Genomic DNA, 26113 nt, shown 5'->3' with positions numbered 1-26113 from the left:
CTTCATTTTGCGTACTCCCCCCCCCCCTCATCCAGACCTCATCCTATGAATCTCTTCACTTGATTAGTCCTGATTTGCATCCTTTATAATAAAAATGTAATTGCAAGCATAGCACTTTCCTGAGTTATGTGAGTTGTTCTAGGGAATTACCAAGTCTGAGGGGATACTGGGAACCCCTAAGTTTGTAATCAGTTGGTCAGAAATGTGAGTCACGTGGAGACCCCTGAATTTTGGCTGGTGTATCAAAGGAGGGTGATCTTATTGGGAACTGTACACCTAACCAGTGAAGTCTGTGCTAACTCTGGGTAGCTAGTGTCAGTATTGCAGAAGGTTTGGAAGATAAAACTGAGGAAATCTTCCAGAAGTAAAACAGACAAAGAGACAAAGAGAGATAGAAAATAAAATATAAGCAAATTACGAGATCAGTGCAGGAAGCCCAATATAAGAATAACATGACTTCCAAAAAAAAGTCAGAAAAAATGGAGAGAAAAAATATGAAATAAATAAAGAAAATTTATCATAATTTAAAGGACAGTTTTAGAATTTAAAGACCCCACAAAATGCCCACCACAATGGAAGAAAATAGATAAGCACTAGGGTCTTTCAGTGTGATATTGCATATTAAAGGCAAAACAAAAAACCTAACAACTTCCAGAGAAGAAAAAAATTAAAGGTCACTTATAAGATATCCCAGGTAGCTCAGTGTTAAAGAATCTGTCTGCCAATGCAGGAGCCTCAGGATCCCTGGGTTCAATCCCTTGGTCAGGAAGATCCCGTGGAGTAGGAAATGGCAACCCACTCCAGTATTCTTGCCTGGAGAATCCCATGTACAGGGAGCCTGGCAGGCTACAGTCCATGGAGTTGCAAAGAGTTAGACACGATTGAGTTAGACACGAATGATGCACATTGTAAGATATCAGATATAAGAATGGCTTTAGGTTTCTTAAAAGTTAGGAGCTAGAACACCATGAAGCAATGTCTTCAAAATTATTTAGGGATATCATGGGATGAGAGCAGTGCCACAAATCTACAGAGCAAACAGGCCATACTGGAGAAATTCAAAAGAATGTCTCCAGAAGTTGAAATTGATAGAAGAGTCAATGTTCTCAATGCTTTCAATCTCCACATATTTGGAGAAGATTTAGTTAATTGGAGAACAGGTTACAGATGAAGTAATGTTGAGTATATAGAAAATTAAGAAATTGAATAAACAAGACAATTATCAGCTCTATTAAAAACAAACAGATGTGCAAGAAAGCAAAGGTAATCACAGAATGCTACATAACTTTACTGTGAATAGAATTTCCCTAGTAATAATAATGTAAACACTGAATATGGATGTAATTAAATTATGACATAATTATACTAGGAAATTGGTGAAATGGGAAGTTTGTGTTTGTGTGTGCATGATGGCTGATGGTGATGATGAGCTAACCTCCCCTTTTCCATAGAATGCTTTAATCTGAAAGTTATGCATTAGCTTTATAAGCATGCTATTCGACTAAAGGGGTTGAAAGTAGTTGCCTCTGGGAAGCAGATAATAGGAGTGGGCTTCTCTGATGGCTCAGACAGTAAAAATCTGCCTTCAATGAGGGAGACCTGGGTTGGAAAGATCCCCTGGAGGAGGGCATGGCAACCCACTCCAGTATTCTTGCCTGGAGAATCCCATGGACAGAGGAGCGTGGCGGGCTGCAGTCCACGAAGTCGCAAAGAGTAAGCACAGCACAGCACATAAAGGGGGCAGGGGACACTGACAGCTGTGACAAATAATTTTTTCTCTTTAAACTGTATATAAAGTAAAAATTTTAGAAAATAAAAACTACTTTTAAAAGAAAATTCAAATCAGATCATGTCGCCAAACTGTTTAAAACTCCTAGTAGTTTACTATTGCAATTAGAATAAAATTCTAACTCTTTCCCATGATGTATAGGGCTCTGAGTCATATCTAACTATCTTACTTTATCTCATACCACTCCCCACACCACCAATATCTAGGCTCCAGCCCCTCTGGTCTACTTTCTCTTCCTCAAACACAAGCTTGTTTCCAACTCAGCGCCTTTGTGGTTCCTATTCCCTCTGCCAGAAATCACTCTCCCCAGATCTTTGCATGGCTGAATCCTTCTTCTTATTCAGGATTCAGCTGAAAGTTGCCCCTTTAGAGATGCCTTCCACAATCAGACAAATTCCAATCGAGGGACAATCTGAAAGTCAGCTGACCTCGGCTCTTCGAAAATGCCAGTGTCCTGAGAGAAAAACTAAAGCTGGGACTAGTCTACATTAAAGGAGACTAAAGAGGCAAGAACAGTTACATGCAATTTATGATTTGACTCTTTATTTCTGTTTTTATAAAGCTATACTGAGCATTATTAGGACAATTGGAGAAATTTTAATATATGTTGTTTAAATAATAGATAATAGTGCTATTGTTAAAATTCCTAAATATGGTAATTATATATTACCATATATATATTAAATATGGTAAGTACATATATAAATTAAATATGGTTTATATTAAATATATATTATATGTAATATATATATATTTAATATGGTAAGTATATATGCAAGAATGCTTTTGTTCTTATGAGATATATGCTAAAATGCTTATGGGTGGAGTTCATGATGTCTGCAATTAATTTCCAAATGATTTAAAGCAGAGAGCGAGTGAGAAAGTTGATAGTTTATAGATATCAAGAAATTGTGGCAAAATGTTAAGAACTGGTGAATATTAATGAAGAATACATGCGTTCACCATTTTATTCATGCAACTTTTCTGTAGAATTGAAAACTTGCCAAATCAAAAGTTGGTGGAAAAAAGTCTTGAACTTTACTTAGTAGGTTTGTTGATAGTATATTTGTGAAGTAATTCCAAACTATCTTGCATATGTAATAGGATTAGGCAAATGAGTAAAAATATTGACCAAAGGAGCCACTTTCTATCACATTATCCTGTTTTGTTTTCCTCATTACGTTTATCATCTCTAACGCATTCATTTTATTTATTCATTTGCTTAATGCATAAAGCCCCTACCCAATAAATGTTATTTAAACAGAGACGGTATCTGTCTAATTTACTTTTGAATTCTCAGCATTCAAACAAGTGCCTACCTAGCACATAATAGATGTTCAATAATTACTTATAGGATGAATGAATGAATGAAGCAGCCTCCAAAACTCGGGTAGAAAAAATGGAAAAGGAGAACTGCAATTTTGACCCTACAGCCAAGTTAAGGCTCTGACGCACAGTTGCAAAAGGGTCTTGTTATTTCAGATACCTGTGAAGTTAAGAGAGGAAAAAGAGAGGAACTCAGCTTCATTCTGGCATATGGACTGTGATGAAAGGGAATAATCACTAACCTGAAATGGCAGTGACCCCAAAGGTTACAACTACAGGATAGGGACTTAAAACTAAAATGTGAATGATGATGGGTAGGTCCTGGAAATGACTTTTTAATGCTTTAATCTCCATCTAAGACAACTGAGTTATGTGACATCTTGTCTTTGCAAGTCACTTCAATTGTGTAAAGACTTCCTTAAATTCCCTCTTCCCACAGAGCTGATGAATTGTGCATTTCGAGCTAACTTTCAGTAATGGAAGAGAGCTACAGGGAAGAGAAAATGAGGCCCCTAAGAACACAGTTGGTAATTCTTTGGAGGAAAGAAAATCTCCCTTACTCCTCAACTCTTTTCATCACAGCAGTTTTGCCTATCAATGTCTTTTTGTTTGTTTGTTTGTTTGTTTGTGAGATCTTAGTTCCCTTGCCTGGAGAATTCCATGGACTGAGAAGCCTGGAAGGCTACAGTCCATGGGGTCATGAAGAGTCACACATGATTGGACTAACACATTTTTTAGTTTCATGAACAAGGATTGAACATGGGGCCATGGCAGTGAAAGCGCTGTGTCCTAACCACTGGACTGTAAGGGATCTCCCCAGCCTCTCTTTTTCTTAATCTCCTTTCCCTACCTGTTTCTCACTCTTCCATCATTCCGCCCCACCAGATTGGTGCCAGAAAGAAGTGCTTGTGGAGAGTGGTGGGGTAATAAAGTAATTATGTGCAGGGATAATCCTTACTAAAAGAATCTTTTTTCATTTTTGGATAAAGACACACACATGCACACTCAAATACAGAGAATGACTAATGCAGTTGTCTGCTTGCCTCCATTATTGACGTCATACCATGAGGGTTCTAAGACAGAATCTTTTCTAGTCATTCTAAACACCATCGCCTTAGGAAAGCTATCAGCTCTTTGCTTTCCCTCACCCGAATCCTACCCTCCCACACACCTGTGATCTGTCACACCACTGTTTTCTCTATGGCATTAGAGCAATCTGTTTTCTCTTATTACTCCTAGCTCAGTTTAGATCCTTGGCAGTTGTTGACTGGATGGCTGTTCCTCATCAGCTTTTCCCCATATTAAAACCATAGTAAGTCAAAGATACTACCAAGATCCACTTTTCTTATCCTCCTTCAGATTGTCCTAATCCCTTAAACTGCTTTCAGGTCCACAACCATCCCATTCCTGTCTGCATAAGACTTTTCCCTCATCTCCTCTAGTCTGCTGGTCATTCATTATCAGTTAGACTTTCAAATTAGGAACTCCATTATGATGTTGAGCCCACTGAAGTCAAATGACCCATTTTGGACTGAATCCAAATGTATAGGCAAGTGGTTAAGCAGGTTGGGCCAGCAGCCTTGGCAGTAACACACAAAGCTAGAGACTGCAACAAAAATAATCATGATTTCACAAATGACCTGAAATTAACTGGATACCAACTCAAAGGGAGCAAAGTAGATTTTGTGCATGCTTCCAAAACTAAGTACACTGTCAAGGATAATTTTTCTCACTAGTTAGTTTTACCGTTTTGCCATGTCACCCCTACGCAAACAATATTCATTGACTCCCAATTACCTTTAAAATAAAATCTTCAAATCCTTCTGTCTGGCATTCAGTGTCTTTTACAACTTGCTTTCTTCCTACCATTTACACTTACTCTGTTCTAAATTCATCTTTCATCAGCCCTTGGTAGGGTCCCCCTACCTCAACCATTGACGTATTACCACCAGGTTTCAATTCCTGCTCCTCTCCCTTCAGCTTCCTTATTGATTCATATTAACTGCATCATTCAAGACCCACTTCAAGTATGCTCTCTGCCAAGAAGCTTTCTCTGATTAATTTACAGGGTCACTGATATTTTGTGCTAGAACAGATTTTAAAGCTAGCTGATTAAGGTCAACTTTATCCCCTCACCCCCTTTATTCAGATGAGAAAACTTTAGGCCCAAAGATAGTAAATGATTTGTATAAGGTCATGCTGTAAGTTTAGTGGTAGAACTTAATCTGAAGCCAGAGTTCCTGGCTCCCTTTGCAATTTCCTTTCTACACTGTAACACTTTGTTCCACTGCTACAAAGTGGAACAAAGTGTGAAGTCATAATCATAAACTGACATCTGTGCTTGGATTTTTTTTCACCTGTATTTGTCCTATCTCAATCACCAAGTTCTAAAAGTTCTTGAGGGAAAGGATATTGTCTAATATTTCTGCTCCATCTTCTCCTTCCCCATCGCAGCTAAAAGGGCTGTATATACTTCAGACTGGCAGTAAATGCCAGTTAAATCTTAACCGTGGAATGCTTCACCTCAAGAAAATATAAAAACAGAACCAATAAAACAAGTACACACTGGGTGAATGACTATGTTACATACATATTCAAAAAGGTTCCTCTAAGCAGGGTCCTCCTATAGTGAGCCTGGCTACAGATCATTAACTACCATCGAGAGAAAGAGTGAGAGTTGAGAAACCTAAGGGTAAAAATGTAAGAATCACTGCTCCTCTTACAGGCTCAAGAAACAGAAGGGATTTAAAGCAGACCTCCTGCTTTGTGATGGAGAGGATTTATGCGGCCCCTGTCTCGCAAACCCCAACTCAGCACTACACTCTGGGAGTTGAGTGACACAAGTTCTAAATGTCTGTTCCACCACTAACTATCTCTGTGACCTAAGACATATCACTTAATCTCAATGCACTTGTGTTTTCTCATCTGTAAAATGTTAGAGGGGTGTGGAATGGAAGTCTAGACTTGCTTTGCCTCACACATTTGCTGTGAGGCTCAAGTAAGATACGGTGTAACTCTATGGCTGATTCACATCAATGTATGACAAAACCCACTGAAAAATAAAAAATAAAAAAATAAAAAAAAAAGATAATATATGTGAATGTACTTTAGAAAGCAAAGGCATTATATGAATACAAGGTATTAACTCTTAAACCCCCAATTTTGGATCAATTAAATCCTATGGGACTAGAGCAAGTGAAGGATAATGGGTTTGCATGTTAATCCCATTGAAATTAATTTTCTGAATCCTCTACCTTCCTCAGTAAATGCTGTTCTTCATCCCATCTCTTTATTTTATTTAGTAGAGTATTATAAAGGTTGTTATTTTGGCTTTGCACACTGCCAAGGTAGCAGAAGTGGGGGAGGTTGGCAGCTAAGACTCAGGAGAGGCACCTATTTCAGCACTAAATTGCTCTAAAAGGGAAGGTTTAGGAAAATTGAAGCTATGGGTCAAGGAAAAAATGGGCTTCCACTCTAGCTCAGCAGTGTCACACTCTCACTCAATAGTGAAAAGAAAATGAAAAAAGGAGTATTATGAGCTTTAATTTGGCCACATTTCTTGGGTTTTCTCTACTTTGCCTCTCCAGAATTTCTAACAAGCCTGAAATCAAAGATCTCTGTTCTGACTTGGATTGACTTTATTTTGTGTGGAAGTGGGATAAATGCTAGGGGTGGGGGTGAGGTAGCATATTGCATACCCAAAGGTATGAGCCCACCATACTGATCAATCCTTCATCCTGCCCAATTGGGTAACATATATAATATGCCCAAAAGTCCAAGCTGAGGGACCATGTCTGCCCTGGGACACACAGAATCATGTCCACTCAAGCCTCTGTGGAGATGGTCATCATTCTTACTCTTATGTAGCTCTTGGCCCTTCTGTCAGTATTGTTGAATTAGAAAAGAGCCTCTTAGGAGATCATCAATCATCTGGAATATCAAATACTTTTTAGAAGCAATTCAGAAAAGAAAGACAACCTAACTGGTAAGCTGCACATCCATTTAGCAGACATTTCCTGAATCCTTACTATGGCCTCGGCCCTGGGTTACGTTTTAAAGAAAATACACAAGCATCCAAGTAAAACTTTCTCTCTAAGAGACCAGTAGACTATGGGGGAAAGAAAGGTATAGATAAGATACAGCAAAAGTGTCTCCCTAACTCAGGCACCTATCAATCCATTCTAACCATCCTCCCCTTCTCTCCTCCGCCCCAAACCCCTGCAAACCATGGTCCCATGCAAATCACTGCATTCAACACTGAGATAAGGAGAGAATAAAAAGCAAAACAAAACGCTGCTGTAACGGCAATAAGGCAGCTGCTGATGTGCTGATAACTTTCTATTAAATTAGTCATAATACAATCTAGCCAATATATCTCCAGTAACACACCCTAATGGAGCAAAAATCACACACAGACAACTGTTTTAACATTCATCCTCAACCTAACCTTGCAGCGAGAGTTTACATCATACATTTTGGACTCCTTGTGATTAAGTATAGAAGAATAGACAAGAGTATCAATTAACATATATAAAGCAATAGCTCCAAGTTTTCCCCTGGTGGTGCCCTGCTTGATGACACCTGGTCTATGCCAAACTGCACCCCATCACTCTCTAACCCAAGAGGTCATTCTACTCAGTGACTCCTCTGCCTTCAGCTCTACTAATATGCCAGGGCCTAGTGAAAATAAGATTTAAATGTGAGATAATGGCCCTTTCTAAGGTTAGAGATTTCACCAAAGCCTAAAAGCCCAAGAAGTGAGCTCCAAGCATAGGCTTACTGGCTGGTCAGGTCTGGCATCTGTATGTTCAGTCCTGAACCCTTAGGGGTAAAAGCAGCTTGGCTGCTTGAGTAAGGGATAGAAGAGAGGAAGAAAACCCCAAGGAGGATGAAGAAGATGAACTCTCTGTGTGGGTTTACTGGGAGGAGTTCTGCCATCAGTGAAGAACTTGATAGACAAGGTTCACCTTCCCTGGACTTCTCCAGCCCCAGAGGTTAAGGATGGTCCCTGTACTAGCTTAGTAGCTGCCAGTGTAACCATTCTCCAGAAGAGTGGGCTGAGGCTGGGATGCTGCAGTGAGGATCTGGGAAAAGCAGCTCTCATCAGAGATTCTGGTCTTTGGAGGGGGCTAGGGGAGACTGTCTTCTGAGGTGTTAATAATAATAATAAAGCAAATATTATTAATAGTTAGTGCTGGGATGTGGTGTGGGAAACAGAAAAATGTTGCAGATTCTAGAAAATTCCGGGTGGGTCACTGTCAGCTGGCAAAAGAAGATGGATTAGTGGAGGATATGGTCTGGGAGGAAACGGGGAAAGGAGGGGCTGCAAAAGAAGGGCTGCCATCCACAACAGCAGCATTATGTGTGTCAGAGATAAATTCACTTTTCATATTTCAAATTAGGTTTATAGGTGCTCCTTCCCCCACTCCCACAGAGCAGTGACTTAACGAATGGTCTTCTCAATTTTTAATTGCAATTTTGCAGTATATTAGCATCTAAAGTCTAGCTCTGACTGAGGTGATAGTTTGTATGTACGTGAACATGTACATGACTAACGATCGAGAGAGCTTCTAAAGTCTCCAGATGTGGTGGGAAGGGTGATGCGGCAGGCACCGGCCGCTCTTTTTGCAAGAGTATGCTTCCGAGGTATCGGGAGGTGAAAAAGGTGTGGGTGTTGCAGTGAATTTCCTCAGCCCAAGATGCACACACACATTAACAAGTTCAGTAAAAAGTCCTCCTGAAACCTGACAAGTCCAGCTAAAAGCAAAAGGCAGTCTCCTACCGTAAAGGCGAGCCAGACAGACGCCCGGCGGATCGCTGCGGATCCCCGGGCAGCCTCAGCTCAGGAGAGCACAACCGAGCCGCCGCTACCCGGGCACTCTTGCCTGGTTCTTGGGCTACATCCGCGGGCTGCGGAAAGCCAGGGCTCTCGCCCAGCTTCATAACACACGTTTCCCGAAGCACCCCCAAACCTTGTACCCTACGGTAAACCTCTCGGATCTGGCAAAGGTCAGAAATGCAAACACTGAGGTGGGGGACAAATTTTACTTCAATGCAAAAGATTGACACCACACACACACACACACACACACACACACCCATTTTACTTCGGCCCCAAAGACTGAACACAAACACAGAGACACACAGAGATACACACACCCCCAATCCCATGCCACCTAATTTCTTTTCCCTGCTTAGAAAAAAAAAGGATTACTTGCCCACAGAGGCTTGGAGAGGGGGGCAAGAGGTTGGTCCGAGGCTCGGTTCACCTGCTGCTGAGGTGAGAGAGCAGACACAGGATGGAAGCCGACCTGAGCAGCAGCTCACAGCTGGGTGGTAAGGGGGATTGCAAAGACCCTCAAGTTCGCGTCTAGCTTTTTATTTTTTTTATTTTTGTTGCATTTGCGTCACTAAAGGGTTAAACACAGCGGGGCTCCAACACCCCCCTCTCAACGCCTCCCCACTCCCCCTCCCCTTTTTGTCTTCCCCCCTCCCCTCCCGCGCGTCGCTAGGAGGTCATCAAGCGCTCTGTCCAGTCCGCGTTCTCAAGCCCCTCTGCTTCCCGCCCATCCGGCCCGTGGCTGCTTACGAAGAGGTGTGCGCTCACCGAGGGGCGTGTTCCAGCACTGGGAGACGCCGAGCATCCCCCGGTTAGACCTCAGAGCGGAGCCAGCCATGGAGCGGGGCGGGGGAAAGTTTGGCACCTTGAAAGGGGTTGCTGAACTGGGGTGGGCGGGGCGCCCGAGGGTACTTTAGTTCTCCGAATTCAAGGGCGCCCGCTGCCCGGACCTGAGGCGGTGTGCGGCCATGGAGCGCAGATCTGCCGCGGCCCAGGGCACTGCCCCGCCTCAGGATGGAGAGCAGCCCGCGGAATCTCCGGAGCTGCCGCCGCCGTGGCCGCCGCCGCAGCCGCCGCTCCTGCTGTCGCCGCCGGCGCGGGCTCCTCGGCTGCTCCGCGCGCCTTCGCCGGAACCGGCACCGCAGTTCTGTCCAGAGCTTGCTCCAGAACCTGGTCCGGCGGCGACCCCAGAACCAGCGTCAGAACTAGACACAGAACCGATCCCAGAACCAGATAGAGAACCAGCCCCAGATCCAGCCCCTGAGCCGATCACAGTACCAGCCGTAGAACCGGCCCCCGAGCCGGCCCCAGTACCAGCCAGAGAACCAGCCACAGAGTCCTGCCCTGAGCCGGCTCAAGTGTCCCGTCTGGAGCAGAGCCCAGCACCACATTTATTGCAGTGTCCGGTGGTCGCTCCAGAGAAGGGTCTAAGGACCTCGCCAACACCGCGAACACCAGTGCCAGCGCCACTGTCCAGTATAAAGGTAAGAAAAAGACCCTCTGGGGCGGGAGGGCTCGAAGCCAGGCGAGGCCGTATGGCTATCCTGCTTTCGGGACTCTGGGCACCCTGAGCATCCCATTTGGTTGCCACGGACTAGCAAAGATGCTCGGAAAGATGCGGGGATGTGGGAGCCCAGGGGAGAGGGAAGCGGTTGGGAGGCGGGAAGCAACATGTGGAAGTGAGAGTGGGCTGCGGGGTGCTAGAAACGGGGGTGATAGCACCGGTTGGGAGTCAGAGCAGTGTTCCCTATGAGAAGGGACAGTGCGGTGAGCGCCTATATCTTGAAAAAGAAGAGGAAGACGACCCAGGGAGCGAAAGAGACCTAGAGAGGTGTTAGCGGCAGGTCCACGGTACCCAGGCATGGGATTGAGTGGGGGCGGTGGGATACACCTATTAGCCGCGGTCACTGCCGCAGAGGCCCAAGCTGTGGAGCCGCAGTCGTCTGCTTGACCCCCCTCCCTGCCACTGGGGAGGGAGTCCTCAGCTTGGGCGCGACTGGCAGCGCTCCAGGGAAGGGCCCGGAGTCTCTGTTGCCCGCTGGGCGCTGGTACCCGATTCGGGTGGGGATTAGGGGTTGGGCGGCGCCCACGCGCACTGCAGGGGAAGGGCAGGGTTCGCCCGAGAGGACTGGGAGAGCATGCGTGCGTCGAAGCCACCATTCCATCTGTTCGCAGGATTTCCCGGCAGGTAGGTGCAAACACAGCGTTACATTGATGGGCCGCGTCACAAGCGGGCGACTGGCATCCCGCACTGCTGCCAGTTGGAACGGTACAGAAGTCCCGGTTGAAAGACAGGAATACGTGTAACTATATGGCTGATTCATGTCAATGTATGACAAAACCCACTGAAATGTTGTGAAGTGATTGGCGTCCAACTAATAAAATAATATTAAAAAAAAAAAAAAAAAGAAAGACAGGAAAATCGGAGTTGATATTTGAGAGCGTGTGAATGGGAACCCTCCTCTCTTCCAGTCTTCAGAGACGCGTTTGTAAATGTTGCACTTCACCGGGATCCTCCCGCCAAGGGGGGAGGGGGGAAGAAAGAAGGTTTTCGGTCTTTCCTTGGACCTTGAAACCCCGAAAACCGCGTCTGATCTTCAGGAGTCTCTCTCTCACGCTTTCTTTGTGCTCCCCCTACTCTTCGTTTTCCTGAACTTCGTTCACCAAGATTGTGAAAATCATAATAATGTATACATACACCTTCATTGAGCTTCGCCCCAAAGAAAAACAACACAAAACACAGAAACAACACATCACACCAACCTGCTGCTTAGCAGGGCATAGGGACAAGGCTCAGAATCCTGTCACTCTGGACCGCACACTTGTAGAATGGAGGGGAATGGGGAACAGAGGTTGTCATCTCCAAATGGAAATGGAAGCACTGGTTGCTTCCTGAGTTATGAATAGAGAGGCTTGAGTTTTCAAAAAAGAGGGACAATGAAGGGAAAAGTTTCACATGGGAAAAAAGTGCACAGGTTTCAAAAGAAAGAAAACAGAACTGCAGGAGATTAAGATTTTAAAAAAAATCCAACAATCCCGCTTTCACAGAGGGTGGATCTCCACGCCCCACCATTTCCTCCTGCAGCCCTTCCCTGCAGTGATCTCTAGGACAGCTGGACCTGGGAGGTCACCCTAACCAGGTGCTTGCTCTTGTCTTTTTGGAAGAGTTTGCATAAAGCTGATAAGAAGGAGACCAATAAGGCTGACCTGACTTGTGGCCTTCTTGAGATTCCAACAGCAGGACTTAGAAACTGACACCCGAGGGTTTAATTCCCAGGATGGTCAGTGAATGTATGGCCTCTTTGGCCTCTGAAAGACTGACTGAAGGTCGGGAGCTCCAGGGATGAGCCCTGTGACAGAGGGAAAGCATCTCTCACCAGTTTGACAAGAAAATTTCTATTGCCAGACAGATAAGGAGCATCAAGGTAGGGGAACAAGGTTAACTTCCTCGGCACAGTGTCCATTCAGGCGTGCTAGCCAGCTGACCCACAGGTATTTGGCCATCTCGGCAGGTGACTATGACCACCTCCCTCCATTTTGATTTTGCCAAGTAGAGCTGGTCTTTTTGTTCAGTCACTTACCTTGTAGAGTGAGTTTCTTCCCATCTGTGAAAAGGGCCATACACACAAACCATAGAGTGTTTTGAAGGATGCAAAAATCTGGGTAATGCTAAAACTGCCAGGAGCAAACACTTCTCCAACAGTCTAGGTGTTGCTATGCAATTGCTCCCTGGTGCAGATGAGAACATATGATCTTCAGCGATAGGACCATTCTCTGCTGCATTCTCCTCAGGCAAATAGCACCCATAATTAGCTGACTTGCATTTTAACATTCAAGGCAAACAGGCTGCCATCTTATCTAAGGTTTTGTTGCATTGTTCTCAGACACTGCCTTCTTGAGGCAAGCTTGGGGAATGACACACACACACACACACACACACACATATACACACACACACACATACATATACACACATATATGTATATATATACACACACACAAAATCTTAGAGATCAAAACAATATATAGCTCTCATTATAGAATGAAATCCTACATGGTAAGGCACAGTCAGTACCAGTAGCATGAAGCTAGCCTGATAAATCAAAGGATAAAATGAGTGAAACCAAGGCTTTGAATGTGACTGCAAATTTCTCCCAGATAACTTTGCTGACCAGTACTGCACTAAAAAAAGTCTTCCAGTGTGTGGTCTTCTCTCTTTGGGAGTTTCAGAATCTGCTGGTTGCAAATCTATGACAAGCATAAGGGTAGAGACAGAGAAAAGAGGGCTCATATTTTCTTTCCAAATAGCTACCAGAATAACAGTCTGTGAACCAAATCTATTTCCTTCCTTTCTGAAATGGTTTAATTTCCAGGAAATGAGCCATGGTCTCCCACCTGGTGGCAGCAAGTGTAAGTAAAGACGTGTGAATTGGTTCTTTAACAATGTTATAACTCTCTTGGGCGGGGCGGGGGTTTGCCTATATGTGATCCATATTTACTTCCTTTCCCTCAGCTGTGGTTGAAGAAAGACCATTTGTATTTTTATTCATTGGGTTTGATCAGCTATGAAATTATAATCACACCACACAGGTGACCGACGAAATACACTTTTGTGGCTTTTATTTCTAGGATGGAGAGGGGCCTCTGTATCCTTCACTCCTAATGACTACACAGCAGTTACCATTATATCCCAAACCATAACAGAACAGTTTCTTGGTATTTTTGCACACATTTTCTTGCAAAGCAGCAGGCATTTGCTTATATGACACCCGGGAATTCTTGCTAGAATGCTTTATTATCTTACCTATGACCAAGCTTCTCAAAGGTAGATACCATTTCTCCTTCCCAGTGCCCAATACAATTCAGCCCTTACTATTTTTGCTCAATAAACACTTGCTGAAGCTTGAAACCTATCAACTCCATTTTCAGCAATGACGTAGAGACTGCTTCTGTGAATGAATAAAAAACGCATTCTCACTTGTTTCAGAGGGATAAGTAAATGCTTATTTAAATAGCCTGGAATATATAGCCCTTGGGGAAATGCAGTCAATCTTTCCATTTTCAGAATGAATGTTAAAATCATAATTAAGAAGCAAATTACTAACAATTAAAAAACTGATTTGGAAAGTGTCCTTATTCCCTGCAGTCTCAGCAGCAGCAGACTAATGATGTTGTTGATTTCAGGGGTAATACATTTTTTTCCCTAAATGAACAGAATATCTGCAGTGACTGTAAACAGCTTCAGGATTGTAGATTCGAATGTTTAACCTGTTGAAGGTCAGGATGAAATTACTTTCTTTCCTCTTAGGCTCTTTCCCCCTCCTTGCCAGGTTTTGATGACACCATATGATATATTTGGTATATTCTGAGAGTGCCTGAGCATTTGCTGCAGGATGTTCTAAAAAAGATAATGAGATATTTGGCCAGTGGTCTTTCTTTTCTGAGAATACAGTTCTTATGTGTTTATTAAAATCTCCAACTGGGGCTTCTGCGGATCTGCAGCCTAAAAGGCACAGGAACGGCTGAGCCATCAGTTACCCAAAGTGCTTCCAGGGAAAGGGGAAAAATCCACAGAGGCCAGGAAAGCATTCAGGGGCATTATAACAAGGATTATATAATGCCTACTGCTAGTATGGTACTCTACAGTTTGTAGAATGCTTTCCTCTGGATTATTAACTCTTTTATTACCCTGAAGAAGGCAGCAGGGTGGGAGAGAGCAAGAATAGAATGTGATACCTAATGAGTGCATGCGTGCTAAGTCGCTTCAGTGGTGTCTGACTCTTTGTGATCCCCACGGGCATAGCCCACCATGCTCCTCTGTCCATGAGATTCTCCAAGCAAGAAAACTAGAGTGGTTGCCATTTCCTTCTCCAGTGACAGCTAATAGGGTGTAACTATCAATTTATCTATTACAGATTTTTTAAAAATCCAACATATGCCTTTCTGTGACACACAGGATGCTCATTTAAGAAAAACTTTTAAGCTGACATTCCATTAGCCTTGATTTTTTTTTCCCAAAGTAGTGATTGCTCTTCCCTGTGTGATGCTCCCAGAGGAGACCATCATAGAACAGGAGCCTGAGAAGGAAGGAGAAGAGGCACAAGACCCTGAGCCTATTACTCCCAAAGAAGCCCGCCTTTTTTTCTGGAAAGAATATAAATAGAAATTCTGCTAGGGATATGGTTCCCAATCTTTCCAAAGCCTGCCTACTATAATCCTCTAAGTGGGGGAAAAAAAAACTTAAAGCATTTAAAAAAGAAAGCAACCATTCCGAAAGGGAGATGCCCCCACCCTCACCAAAGCAAATAAACCTTATTCTCAAAATAGAAGAAACAAATTTACAAATTTTTAAAAAAAGAAAGGGACAATGACCCCAGATAATGAAACTCCCCTGAAAATTATTTTAAGGAAAAAAAAGAAATTCTAAAGGGATGAGCTCCTCTCCCTCAACAAAGCCCATGAAACATGTCCCCAAGAGAAAATAATTAATGAAAAAAATGAAAGAATGAGAAATCATCTCAAGGTAAACAGTATTTTTCACCCTAAAATTTTCTTGAAATTTATAAACTTTATTTGCACCTCATGGCCCATGCCCAGTCTCTCACAAAACCAATGGGGGCAAAAGTAAGTTGATGTCCTCCAACCTCATCAAAGCTCCCTACAGTCATCTCTTCCAATTATACAGGATGTCCAAAATAAGCAAATCCTTAGAGACAGAAAGTAGTTTAGTGGTTGCCAGGAACTGAAGGGGGGTAGGGAATGTGTGGGTGATAGCTAAAAGGTATAGGGTTTCTTTGGAGGACAATAAAAATGTTCTGAAATTAGGCAATGGTGATGTCTGGGTGGGGCTTCCCCAGTGGCTCAGTGGTAAAGAATCTACCTGCAATACAGGAGACACAGAAGATGCAGGTTCCATCCCTGGGTCAGGAAGATCCCCTGGAGGAGGAAATGGCAACCCACTCCAGTATTCTTGCCTGAAAAATCCCATGGACAGAGAAGTCTGTGGGCTATAGTCCAAAGTCGGACATGATGAGCACAAGCATGATGTTTGCACAGCTTGTGAATATACTAAAAACCACTGACTTGTATGCTGTAAAATTGTGAATTTTATGGTATGTGAATTATATCTTAATTAAAAAGATAAGAGATTGTTCCTCCAACTATGTGATAATAAACCTACCACCTTCCCACAAATAAGCAAACAAATGAAGAAATTTAAAAAAAAAAAGAAATTTTAAAAGAGAGGATCCTCTTAACGCCCTCCAACCTCACCAAGAAAAATAAATTTTATTCTCTTCCATTTTTTTTTTCTTTTGAAAAAAACAAAAGGGGAAATCTCTTCAAGGGCATATACTTTCAAAATCATCAAAATCAATGAAAGTTATGAACTCCTCCACCCAGATACATGCAAACATTTTAACTTAATAAAGAAAGAAATATTAAAGGATAAGGTTCCTGATCTTACCAAATCTGCTGAATGTTTAATTCCCATGAAAGGGAGAAAAACAAATAAATAAATAAGGGGAGATGCTCCATCCTCACCAAGCACATGAATATTATTTCAAACTACAATTTCTTTAGGATTTTTAAGATATAAAAGAAAATTAATGATGGAAATACATGTGTGTCGGTGGATAGGATAATATCAAAGAAATGAATACAAAATCCTCTTAAAAAGAAGTTCCAATCTCACAAAGACACATGAACTTTTCTGTCAAAACACAATGAAAACAAATGCAAACAATTTTTAAAAAGAAGAAAAAAAGAAAAGGAAATCCTTCTAGTGAGAGGTGACCTGAATTCATCCAAACCCCAAAGCTTCATTTTTTTTTTCAAAGCTTCATTTTTAATATAAGAAATTTTTAACTTGGAAAGGTAAGAGAGAAACAGAAACAAGACCAATAAAGTCCTCTTAAGGAAAGATGTCCCCAGTCTCCATAAATTTCCCTTTTCTCAAAACAAGTAATGCATTTAGAATTAGAGGAGAAAGAAGAAAGAAAATAATATAACATTTTAAAAGAGAAATCTCCTTTTTAGGGAATGATGAAGCTCCCAAACTCACCAAAGTCCCTGAACACTTTTTCTCCAAAGAAAGAAAGAAAGAGAATGAGGAAGGTGGGAGAAGAGGAGGAGGAAAGGGAGAGAAAGGATGGGAGGGGAAAAGGAAGGGTAGAAAGGAGGGAAGAATGGAAGAGGAGGAGGAAGAAAATAAATTAAGGAGTAATTTTTTAAAGGAAGAAATTCATAGAGGAGGTGAACCAATGCCTTATTGAAAATAATGAATGTTATTTCTGATAATCAACCCACCCCACCTCCCATAAAAAAGAGAAATAAACACAAAATCTCTTTCTAAAGCTTCTTCAAAGGGAGATGCACCCAGTCTCACTGGAACCCCAGTACCTTATCTATCTTCCAGCCTTCAAATATGTTTTTTTATTAAAAGGAAAATAATAAATTCTTTCAAAGACAAATGTTCTCAATCTTACTTCTTCCAAATAGATTACTTATTTTAAAGAAAGAAAGAGAAATCCTCCTGAGAAGGGCTCCTCAATCTCATTAAAGCCAGTGGCCCTTAGAGCTCCTGTCCACAATACCTGTTTAAAAAAAAAATGGAAGTCCTCCAAATCTAAAGAGAGGTGCTCCCTCTAAAGAAAAAATTTTCCATCATAAAAGATACCCTCAACTTCACTAAAATCAATAATGATTCCTCTCTGCACTCAAAAGGGTTTGGAAAAAAAGAAATTTAAGAGGAAAAGAAGAGAAACCCTCCTAACCTAAGGCAAATTGACCATAATCTCACCAACAGCCTTGAACTTTATTCCCCGAAAGAAATTTTTTAAAGAAAGAGCAAAAATGAGAAAAAGACCAGTCTTTTAAGAAAAAGTACCCTCTCTACCCACCCCACTCTAAAGACTAGAAATTATTACACAAAGAAAAGGTTATATCATTCTAGAACCAGTGAACCTAGGGCTTCCCAGGTGGCACTATTGGTAGAGAACCTGCCTACCAATGCCGGAGGCCTAAGAGATGTGGGTTCGATCCCTGGGTCAGGAAGAACCCCTGGAGGAGAGCAAGATCCCTGGAGGAGAGCATTGCAAACTGCTCCAGTATTCTTGCCTGGAGAATCCCATATGCAGAGGAGCCTGGTGAGCTAAGGCCCACAGGGTTGCAAAGAGTTGGACACGACTGAAGTGAGTTAGCAGGCATGGCACACACACCAGTGAACCTTAAATTCAGAACATGAGGCTGAAGAGTTTGTTGTTGTTTACTTGCTAAGTCGTGTCCGACTCTTTGCCACCCCATGGACTGTAGCCCACCAGGCTCCTCTGTCCATGGGATTCTCCAGCCAAGAATACTGGAGTGGGTTACCATTTCCTTCTCCAGGGGATCTTCCTGATCCAGAGATGGAACCCATGCCTCCTGCATTGGCAGCCAAATTCTTTACCATTGAACCACCAAGTAGGCTGAAGTGTAGTCAGTGTTTAATTCCAGGCTGGCTTCTCTCTGCCCCCCGGCCCATTTCTGGTTAACCTCTCCCATCCATCAGTCAGGGTGTACACTCAGGAAAGGCAAATCCTGTCCATGGAAAACAGAATTAATAAGGAAAACCTTCTGAGGAAAAAATCATATACTTCTTTTTCAAACCAAACAGAAATAATTTGGGAATTAGCTGTATTGTTATGCCTCTCTAATACTATAGCACTTCAAGAGCTGATGATAAACTTAAAGCAATGACATTCTTACTACTAATTTTCAAATTAGATACACGCCCCTACCTAGCTAAGAAGGAGCTTAGCCAGTTCAATAATGGTGTTCTGACTGTGGTTGTCTAATCATGTGCTCACTTAAATGTCTGTTCTTGTAGAGTGATAAAGGACTTGGCTCTTACAAATACATACAATTTCCAAGTCAGGTTTATAAGCAGAGAATAAGACTCAATGTTTTCCAAATTTTTTTCCCAATTATTTTTATTAGTTGGAGGCTAATTACTTTACAATATTGTAGTGGTTTTTAACTTCATTTACTTATTTAAAAATTAAATTGAAGGTCCTGCTGTATAGCACAGGGAACTATATTCAAGATCTTGTAATAACCTATAATGGAAAATAAGCTGAAAAAGAATAGGTATGTGTAATATATATATATATAACTGAATCACTTTGTTGTACACCTGAAACTAACACATTGTAAACTAACTATACTTCAGTTTTTTAAAGGGTTTAAAAAAACTTTAATTACACTGAGTGCCTCCTTTGTGTCCCTACTTGCTTAGCACTGAGGAATCCATGGTGGGCAAAATCACATAGATGAGATTTCCTTGAAGCAACACTAGTAAATGAGGGATCCAGTTACCAAAACAGATGTACAGGGAGTGATTATTTGCTTTCCCAGCTTGCTTTACCAAGGCATTCACTCAGTCAATTCTTTCAGCATACCTCTTCTTAAACAAAAATGTGACTCAATAAAATAATGAAATATATACTAATTTCATGGAATGTGGAAAATCATGAAAGTTTCCAAAAAGTAAATAAAAATTATATAGCAACTGACCAATCAAGAGATAAGTGCTCATATATTTTTCCCATTTATTTTCTCTGAATATATGCTTATAGTCTACAATAGTAAGATGTTAGGGAATGTACAATTATGTCTCAAGCTTCCTCCTACCCCAGTCACCTCCCTCACTTAATCATTAGATCATGTGCATTGTTCTACACTGTATTTGAAAGTGAAAAAAAGTGAAAGTGTTAGTCACTCAGTCATGTCTGATTCTTTGTGACCCCATGGTCTGTAGCCCGCCAAACTTCTCTGTCCATGGAATTCTCCAGGGAAGAATACTAGAGTGGGTAGCCATTCCCTTCTCCAGGGGATCTTCCCGGCCCATAAGCACTAATTAATTTTAGCTTAGAATGTATCTACCTGTATGATATGCTTGCTAAACATGTGCTTGAAACATAACTATTAAGGGATGTATTTGAGGTATAAAGCAATGAGAGTATACATTTTATGTATACACAATTGTTGTCTCTACACAAACAAAATGTCTCATATATAAATAGCAGACTGAACTCACATTTACTTGGTCATCTAGATTTCATTTGCCAGCTAAGTTTGTGACTTGAGTTTAGGGGAGACTCACTGTTAAATTTCCAAAAGGAAAATCTAAGTTTCTGAGACTATTTTTTTAGCCATATGCAAAAACGTACTCATGGCTTTGTCTCTTTAACACAAAATTACAGAATCATGCTTTTCTGTGTACCTCCTACCCAGAAGGGAAATACCTATGTGTGAGGACATTATCAGCAATTATTAGGAGATAGACTATTCAAGTTATCCAGCTTTCATTAACCCCATATAGAAAATTAAGAGAGTTAACAAAATGTGTACAATCCAACCAAGGTTGAATCAGTAATTTAAAAGGCAAATGTAATGCAGTATTGGGTGGATAAGTGGTTAAGAACCGGCCTGCCATTGCAGGAGATGTGGGTTCCATCCCTGGATCTGGAATATCCCCTGGAGAAGGGAATGGCAATCCACTCCAGCATTCTTGCCTGGGAGATCCCATGGACAGAGGACCCTGATGGGTTACAGTCCATGGTGTGACAAGAGTTGGACACGACTTAGTAACTAAGCAATAACAATGCAGTATTAAGATCAGAATCTTCAGCCTTGTCTGTAGCACTTAGAGATTCTCATCTTCCAAAGTGTTACGAGTATTTGCTGTTTAAGTCTTTTGCTTTTAAAGAGCCTGTAAGAGAGATATTGGCCCCTGAGGACAGGGATTCCCATTGCCTTGTTCCCCTCATAGCAACACAAGGCAATGCACGCGATACTGTGGGATTCTGAGAGGTAAGCATGATGCTCCCACCCAGAGCTTTGGATGGGAAACAAGAAGTGTTTCTTGTGCTTCTGAAACAAGAAGTGATGAGCATGGGGACTGAGCTTGGCCCCTGCCTCCAGGAGTAGGAGAGGCTAGAAGCACTGCTCACAGGACTCAACTAAGAACACTCAGAATTCTGGATGTTCATTCATTTGCTTTCTGCTGCAGCTAATGTTCTCTTCTGGGATTTTGCAACTTGAGACAGGAAATGAAAGGAACCTGCTGAGTAAAATTTGTTCATCTCCTTGGCTCTGAGTAGAGATGCTTGAAATCAGGAAAATTTTTCATTAACCCTGGGCTTTGTCAATTGAGTTCCCATTCTCCTGAAGTGGCTTCAGCATCATAGCATCATCCTCCAAATCCCGACTCTAACAGTAGTTGCCACATCCTATTTTAGAATTGCCTTGATTGTTAACTTTCCTTTAATAAGTGTCATTTGCATCTATTACCTACCTTTAACATACTATTTCATGGTTTACTTACATCACTGTACATCTCCCTTGCAGTATAAAAGGAAAATGTGATGCAGCATTAATAAAACAGCTAAGCATAAATAGCAGAGAGGAAAGTAAATGAGGCTATAAAACAAGATTATTGATTTCAGAAAATTAACAAGTTGGTGCCCTTCTCACTAACCTCAGTTAATGCTTATTGTGACGATTTCCCTCCTGCCAGACTTGAGTAGAACATAACTTTTCTCTTACCCATAATTTGGATACTGTTGTCCCTTTCTCCCTCACCTTAATCAGCTTGACTAATGTTAAGACTAATTAAAATGATAATTTTGGTGTTTACCATGGTCTCCTTTGCTTTAATGTACTCAACTTGGTAGCAAGGTCTCCAGGACATTTTTGTTTGTTTTTGACTTCACTTTGGTTTCACATGGAACCCAAGCACACATTCAGTGGCTCTCTTCATGGTTTTCCTGTTATATTGCTTCTCACTAGTGAGTCCTCTGTCTAGAAGTTCTTGGAAAAGCCATATTTTGCCTTTCCAACATCCCTTATCAGAACTAAAGTTTTTAAAAAGTTTTTTAAAAAGAAGAAAAATTATTTTCTTCTAATGGTGCAAATCAAAAATATACATTCCAAGGCAACTTGAAAGCCAGCTTTGTTGGTTTTTTTGTTTGTTTGTTTGTGTACAGTACAGCATAAGCATCATTGTGAACTACACATATCTGCCAATTAGTTCATTAAGTGTTAATAATTAGATATTGATGTTCTGGGCTTTGCGGGTGACGCTAGTGGTAAATAACCCACCTGTCAATGCAGAGATGTAAGAAATGCGGGTTCGATCCCAGGTGAGTAAGGTCTCCTGGAGGAGGCCATGGCAACCCCCTGCAGTATTCTTGCCTGGAGAATCCCATGGACAGAGGAGCCTGGTGGGCTACAGGCAACAGGATTGCAATGAGTTGGATATGACTGAAGCAACTTAGCACACATGCATTGACATGTTAAATGCTTTACATTTAAAAAGCACATGTTAAATGCTTTACAATATTGTACATATTTGGAGGACAGTTACATACGTATTTTAGAGTGTTTGAATGAAAACACTAAGTCAGTTAAGGATTTTGAAAATGGAATGGGAAGGCACGATGACTTTTCCAATTGATAAAAATAGAATAAATTTGCCCATTACCCAAAGTTCACTCTCCAACAACTTTTCATGGATGGGTTAGATTCAGACATAAGGGATTGCCTACTAGCAAATTTACTTTGATATAAGAAATTTAAGAGAAAGAATGAAGTTGTTTGAGGAAAGTGGAATTAAATCTTATCTTCCTCAAATCTAGAGAAAAATGGAATTAAATTAAGCAGAGACAGTGGAAAATATCAGGTAGAAATGTGGTATGCTTGAAGAATTATAGTATGCTTGAAGAAGAATTATGCTTGAATTGGGCAAGTGAGGCCAGGGTCTACAGACAGGAGAGTGAGTTATATGGATTTAGAAGTAAAGGCCACTTTGATAAAATTGTAGACTACAGATTGAAATGTTGTGGAAAATAACATGGATTGAGGAAAGTCCTATTGAAACTTTGAAGGCAACTTATACAATTGTGTGTGTCATTCAACTGATGAGGTACAACCATTGGAGAGCTGTTGATTAGTAAAATAATGACTGAAGCAGAGGGTTGGCTGGTAAGGCATGTAATTAAACATTAACTTTTAATTTCCTTGTATACCAAATTCCAAATAAAACTACTAAAACTAAAAATGGAAGAAAATAATTACATTATCTAGTGTCCCTTTTCTATTGTTTTGGGCCTTCTTTGGCCACATTCCACTTTTGTAAGAGTCTGATGTGCTTTCTCTTCAGTATTTTTCCTACTTCATACCACGGGATTTTCTACAGAGAAAATAAGAAACCATGATGGGAATCCAGTGAAACCTTTTATCTTCAGTATTGTAGACCCATAGACTATCATGAAAGGGACCTTTGGAGTGTTTTTAAAACACTAGCCCAGTGTTTTAAACAACCTTTCTAGCAGTAGAATCTTTTCATGTTTTTCTCAATGAAGTCAAATGAAAGCCTAATATTTAACACAAATGCAAGAAGTATTTCATTAGTCCTTATCGATGCTAATTTGGATTTGTAACTGACCTACCTTCCCAATTCTTTATTTTAAGCTAATAGGATCTTCCCAGTGCACCAGCCCCGAGCACTTGTCTCCTGCATCCAATCTGGGCTGGTGGTCTATTTCACACTTGATAGTATACTTGTTTCAATGCTATTCTCTCAGGACATCCCACCATCGCCTTCTCCCACAGATTCCCAAAGTCTCTTCTGTACATCTGTGTCTCTTTTTCTGTTTTGCATATAGGGTTATCATTACCATCTTTTTAAATTTCATATATATGCGTTAGTATACTGTATTGGTCTTTATCTTTCAGTTTGTACTCCCTGTTTAATACTGGCTTCTTAGCAAGGGTGCTGGTGATGTAGGAACATGCTGTATAATAAAAAGAAGAAAGTCAGAGTTTAAAATTTGACCTAATATTCCAGGAACTAGATAATATTGTCCTGGAAACATGGTCATTCTAGAGAGTTCCACCCTCCCCACCACCCCAGGAATGTGTTACAGCTGTCTTATAAAGTAGGTTGTTATAATGTACACTGTCTTTGCTTGTAGAAGCATTTTTGTTATTGGGGATTGTGTTCCTGACTAAGGACACCACAAATAAATTGTAGATAGAACTAAAAGTAGGGAGGGGGGATCGGGATGAGGAATACATGTAACTCCATGGCTGATTCATGTCAGTGTATGACAAAACCCACTGCAATGTTGCGAAGTAATTAGCCTCCAACTAATAAAAATAATTGAAAATAAAATAAATAAAAAAGAAGAAAAATTTTTAAAAAATGAAAAAAAGGTAGGTGATAAAAGCTAATATAACAATTTAAAACAGTGAAATTGTTCCAAGACCTATAAAATGGGTATAGATGTATCATACACATTGATTTTGTAAGGAGCCCCAGGGTACTGTACTATGTGCATTTGAGGTAATGTATATGTTTCCATGCTACTCCCTCATTTCATCCCACCATGTACTTTCCACACTGTGTCTACAAGCCTGTTCTCTATGTCTGTCTCTCCACTGCTGCCCTGCAAATAGGTTCATCAGTACCATCTTTCTAGATTCCATGCACGTGTTAATATATAATATTTGTCTTTTTCTTTCTTTATATAATAGGTTGCTCTACTCTTACTTTACTCTATACAATAGGTTCATCCACCTCATTAGGAGTGACTCAATGCATTTTTTTTTTATAGCTGAGTAATGATAGCCAGTGGGAATTTGCTATGTGACACAGGGAGTCCAACCCAGAGCTCTGTGACAACCTAGAGGGCTGGGATGGAGTCGGAGGTGGGAGGGACGCTCAAGAGGGAGGGAACATATGTTTAACTCTGACTGATTCATGTTGATGTATGGCAGAAACCAATATTGTAAACAGAAAACAATATTGTAAAGCAATTATCCTCCAATAAAAATTTTTTTAATGTGCACATTCAGCACATAAAAGAGCCCATTCTACATAAATGTAATCTATTGTTATTATTTATTTAGAATTCACACTCTGCCTGCATCCAAAAAGAATATAAAGTATCCTACAAAATTAAACACATATAAAATAGGACAGTTAAGCACAAATAAAGACAGGACAAAACCAATTCAAAGCAGTGGTGAATGAGGCTTTAATATATACTAGTTATAATAAACCCTAATTACACATTTAATTAGCAGTGCTTTTGTCTTCTGCCTTTGGTGGTGGAAGAACTTTACAGAATGATTTGAATGACTCATGTTTCTTAAAGTTGGTATCCGAGGAATTTAGAGCTAATGCCTCATTTTTATGCAATACATCTTCCTGTAGCAAGCTGTGTGTGTGTGTGTGTGTGTGTGTGTGTGTGTGTGTGTGTGTGTGTGTGTGTGTGTGTGTGTGTGTGTGTTAGTCGCTCAGTCGTGTCTGACTCTTTGCAACCCACGGACTGTAGCCCACCAGGCTCCTCTGTCCATGGGATTCTCCAGGCAAGAATACTGGGGTGGATTGCCATTCCCTTCTCCAGAGGATCTTCCCGACCCAGGGATCGAACCCAGGTCTCCTGCATTGCAAGTTGTAGCAACCACAAAATTAAGAACAAGAGATTGCCAGGACTGCGGCATAGGTGTTAATTAGCTATCCTAAGAGGCTACAGGTTTGGATTATTTTGGTGTGCCTGAATTTTTCTAATATTCTAACATATGTATGTGACTAAGAGGCATATAAGTATGGAACTTTCTCAAATAAAACTTATTTCTGAAATAAATCAAAATGATACCCTGTAACCAGACATTCAATAGTTTTGACTCTTTCTTGGATTGGGAAGTACTTCACATTGGTTCTAGTCCTGATCCCTCTTTATATAGCTGTGTAATAAGGAGTAAACTGCTTAATCTTTCTATGGCTTAGCTTTTATGACCTTAAATGAAGCCAGTAATGTGTGGCTGACTCAGTTCAGTTCAGCAGTCTTCTCTAGCAAGTCTTTACTGGTATCCTAACTGGGTTGGGTGCCCTTCTTCTGGACTCCTGTACCACCACCCTGTACAAACTTCTGCTTCTCATTTGCTTCTCATGAACTGAGATTATCAGCTTGTGTCCCATTAAGGCTATAAAGATAAGGCTCTTAGGGCCTAACATACTGCATGCCACTCCATACATGATGACTGAACTACTTTATGAAAATATAAAGACTGAGTGAAAAATTATATTTAAAATACATATCTCAAAAATAAAA

At 41.1% G+C, this 26113-nt stretch overlaps 1 protein-coding gene across 1 annotated transcript in view; it reads left to right on the top strand.

Annotated features, from left to right (window-relative positions):
• The first annotated feature begins 9922 nt into the window (after window positions 1–9922).
• DGKK (diacylglycerol kinase kappa) overlaps window positions 9923–26113 on the top strand; it is a 173016-nt gene continuing 156825 nt past the window's right edge. The window contains exon 1 of the mRNA XM_065915452.1: window positions 9923–10438. Within this exon, the coding sequence (XP_065771524.1) occupies window positions 9923–10438 (516 nt within the window). The remainder of the gene's footprint in view (window positions 10439–26113) is intronic.

Source organism: Muntiacus reevesi, chromosome X (assembly GCF_963930625.1).
Source record: "Muntiacus reevesi chromosome X, mMunRee1.1, whole genome shotgun sequence".
In the NCBI taxonomy this organism is placed as follows: Eukaryota; Metazoa; Chordata; class Mammalia; order Artiodactyla; family Cervidae; genus Muntiacus; species Muntiacus reevesi.
This window is presented reverse-complemented; position numbering and strand designations above follow the sequence as displayed.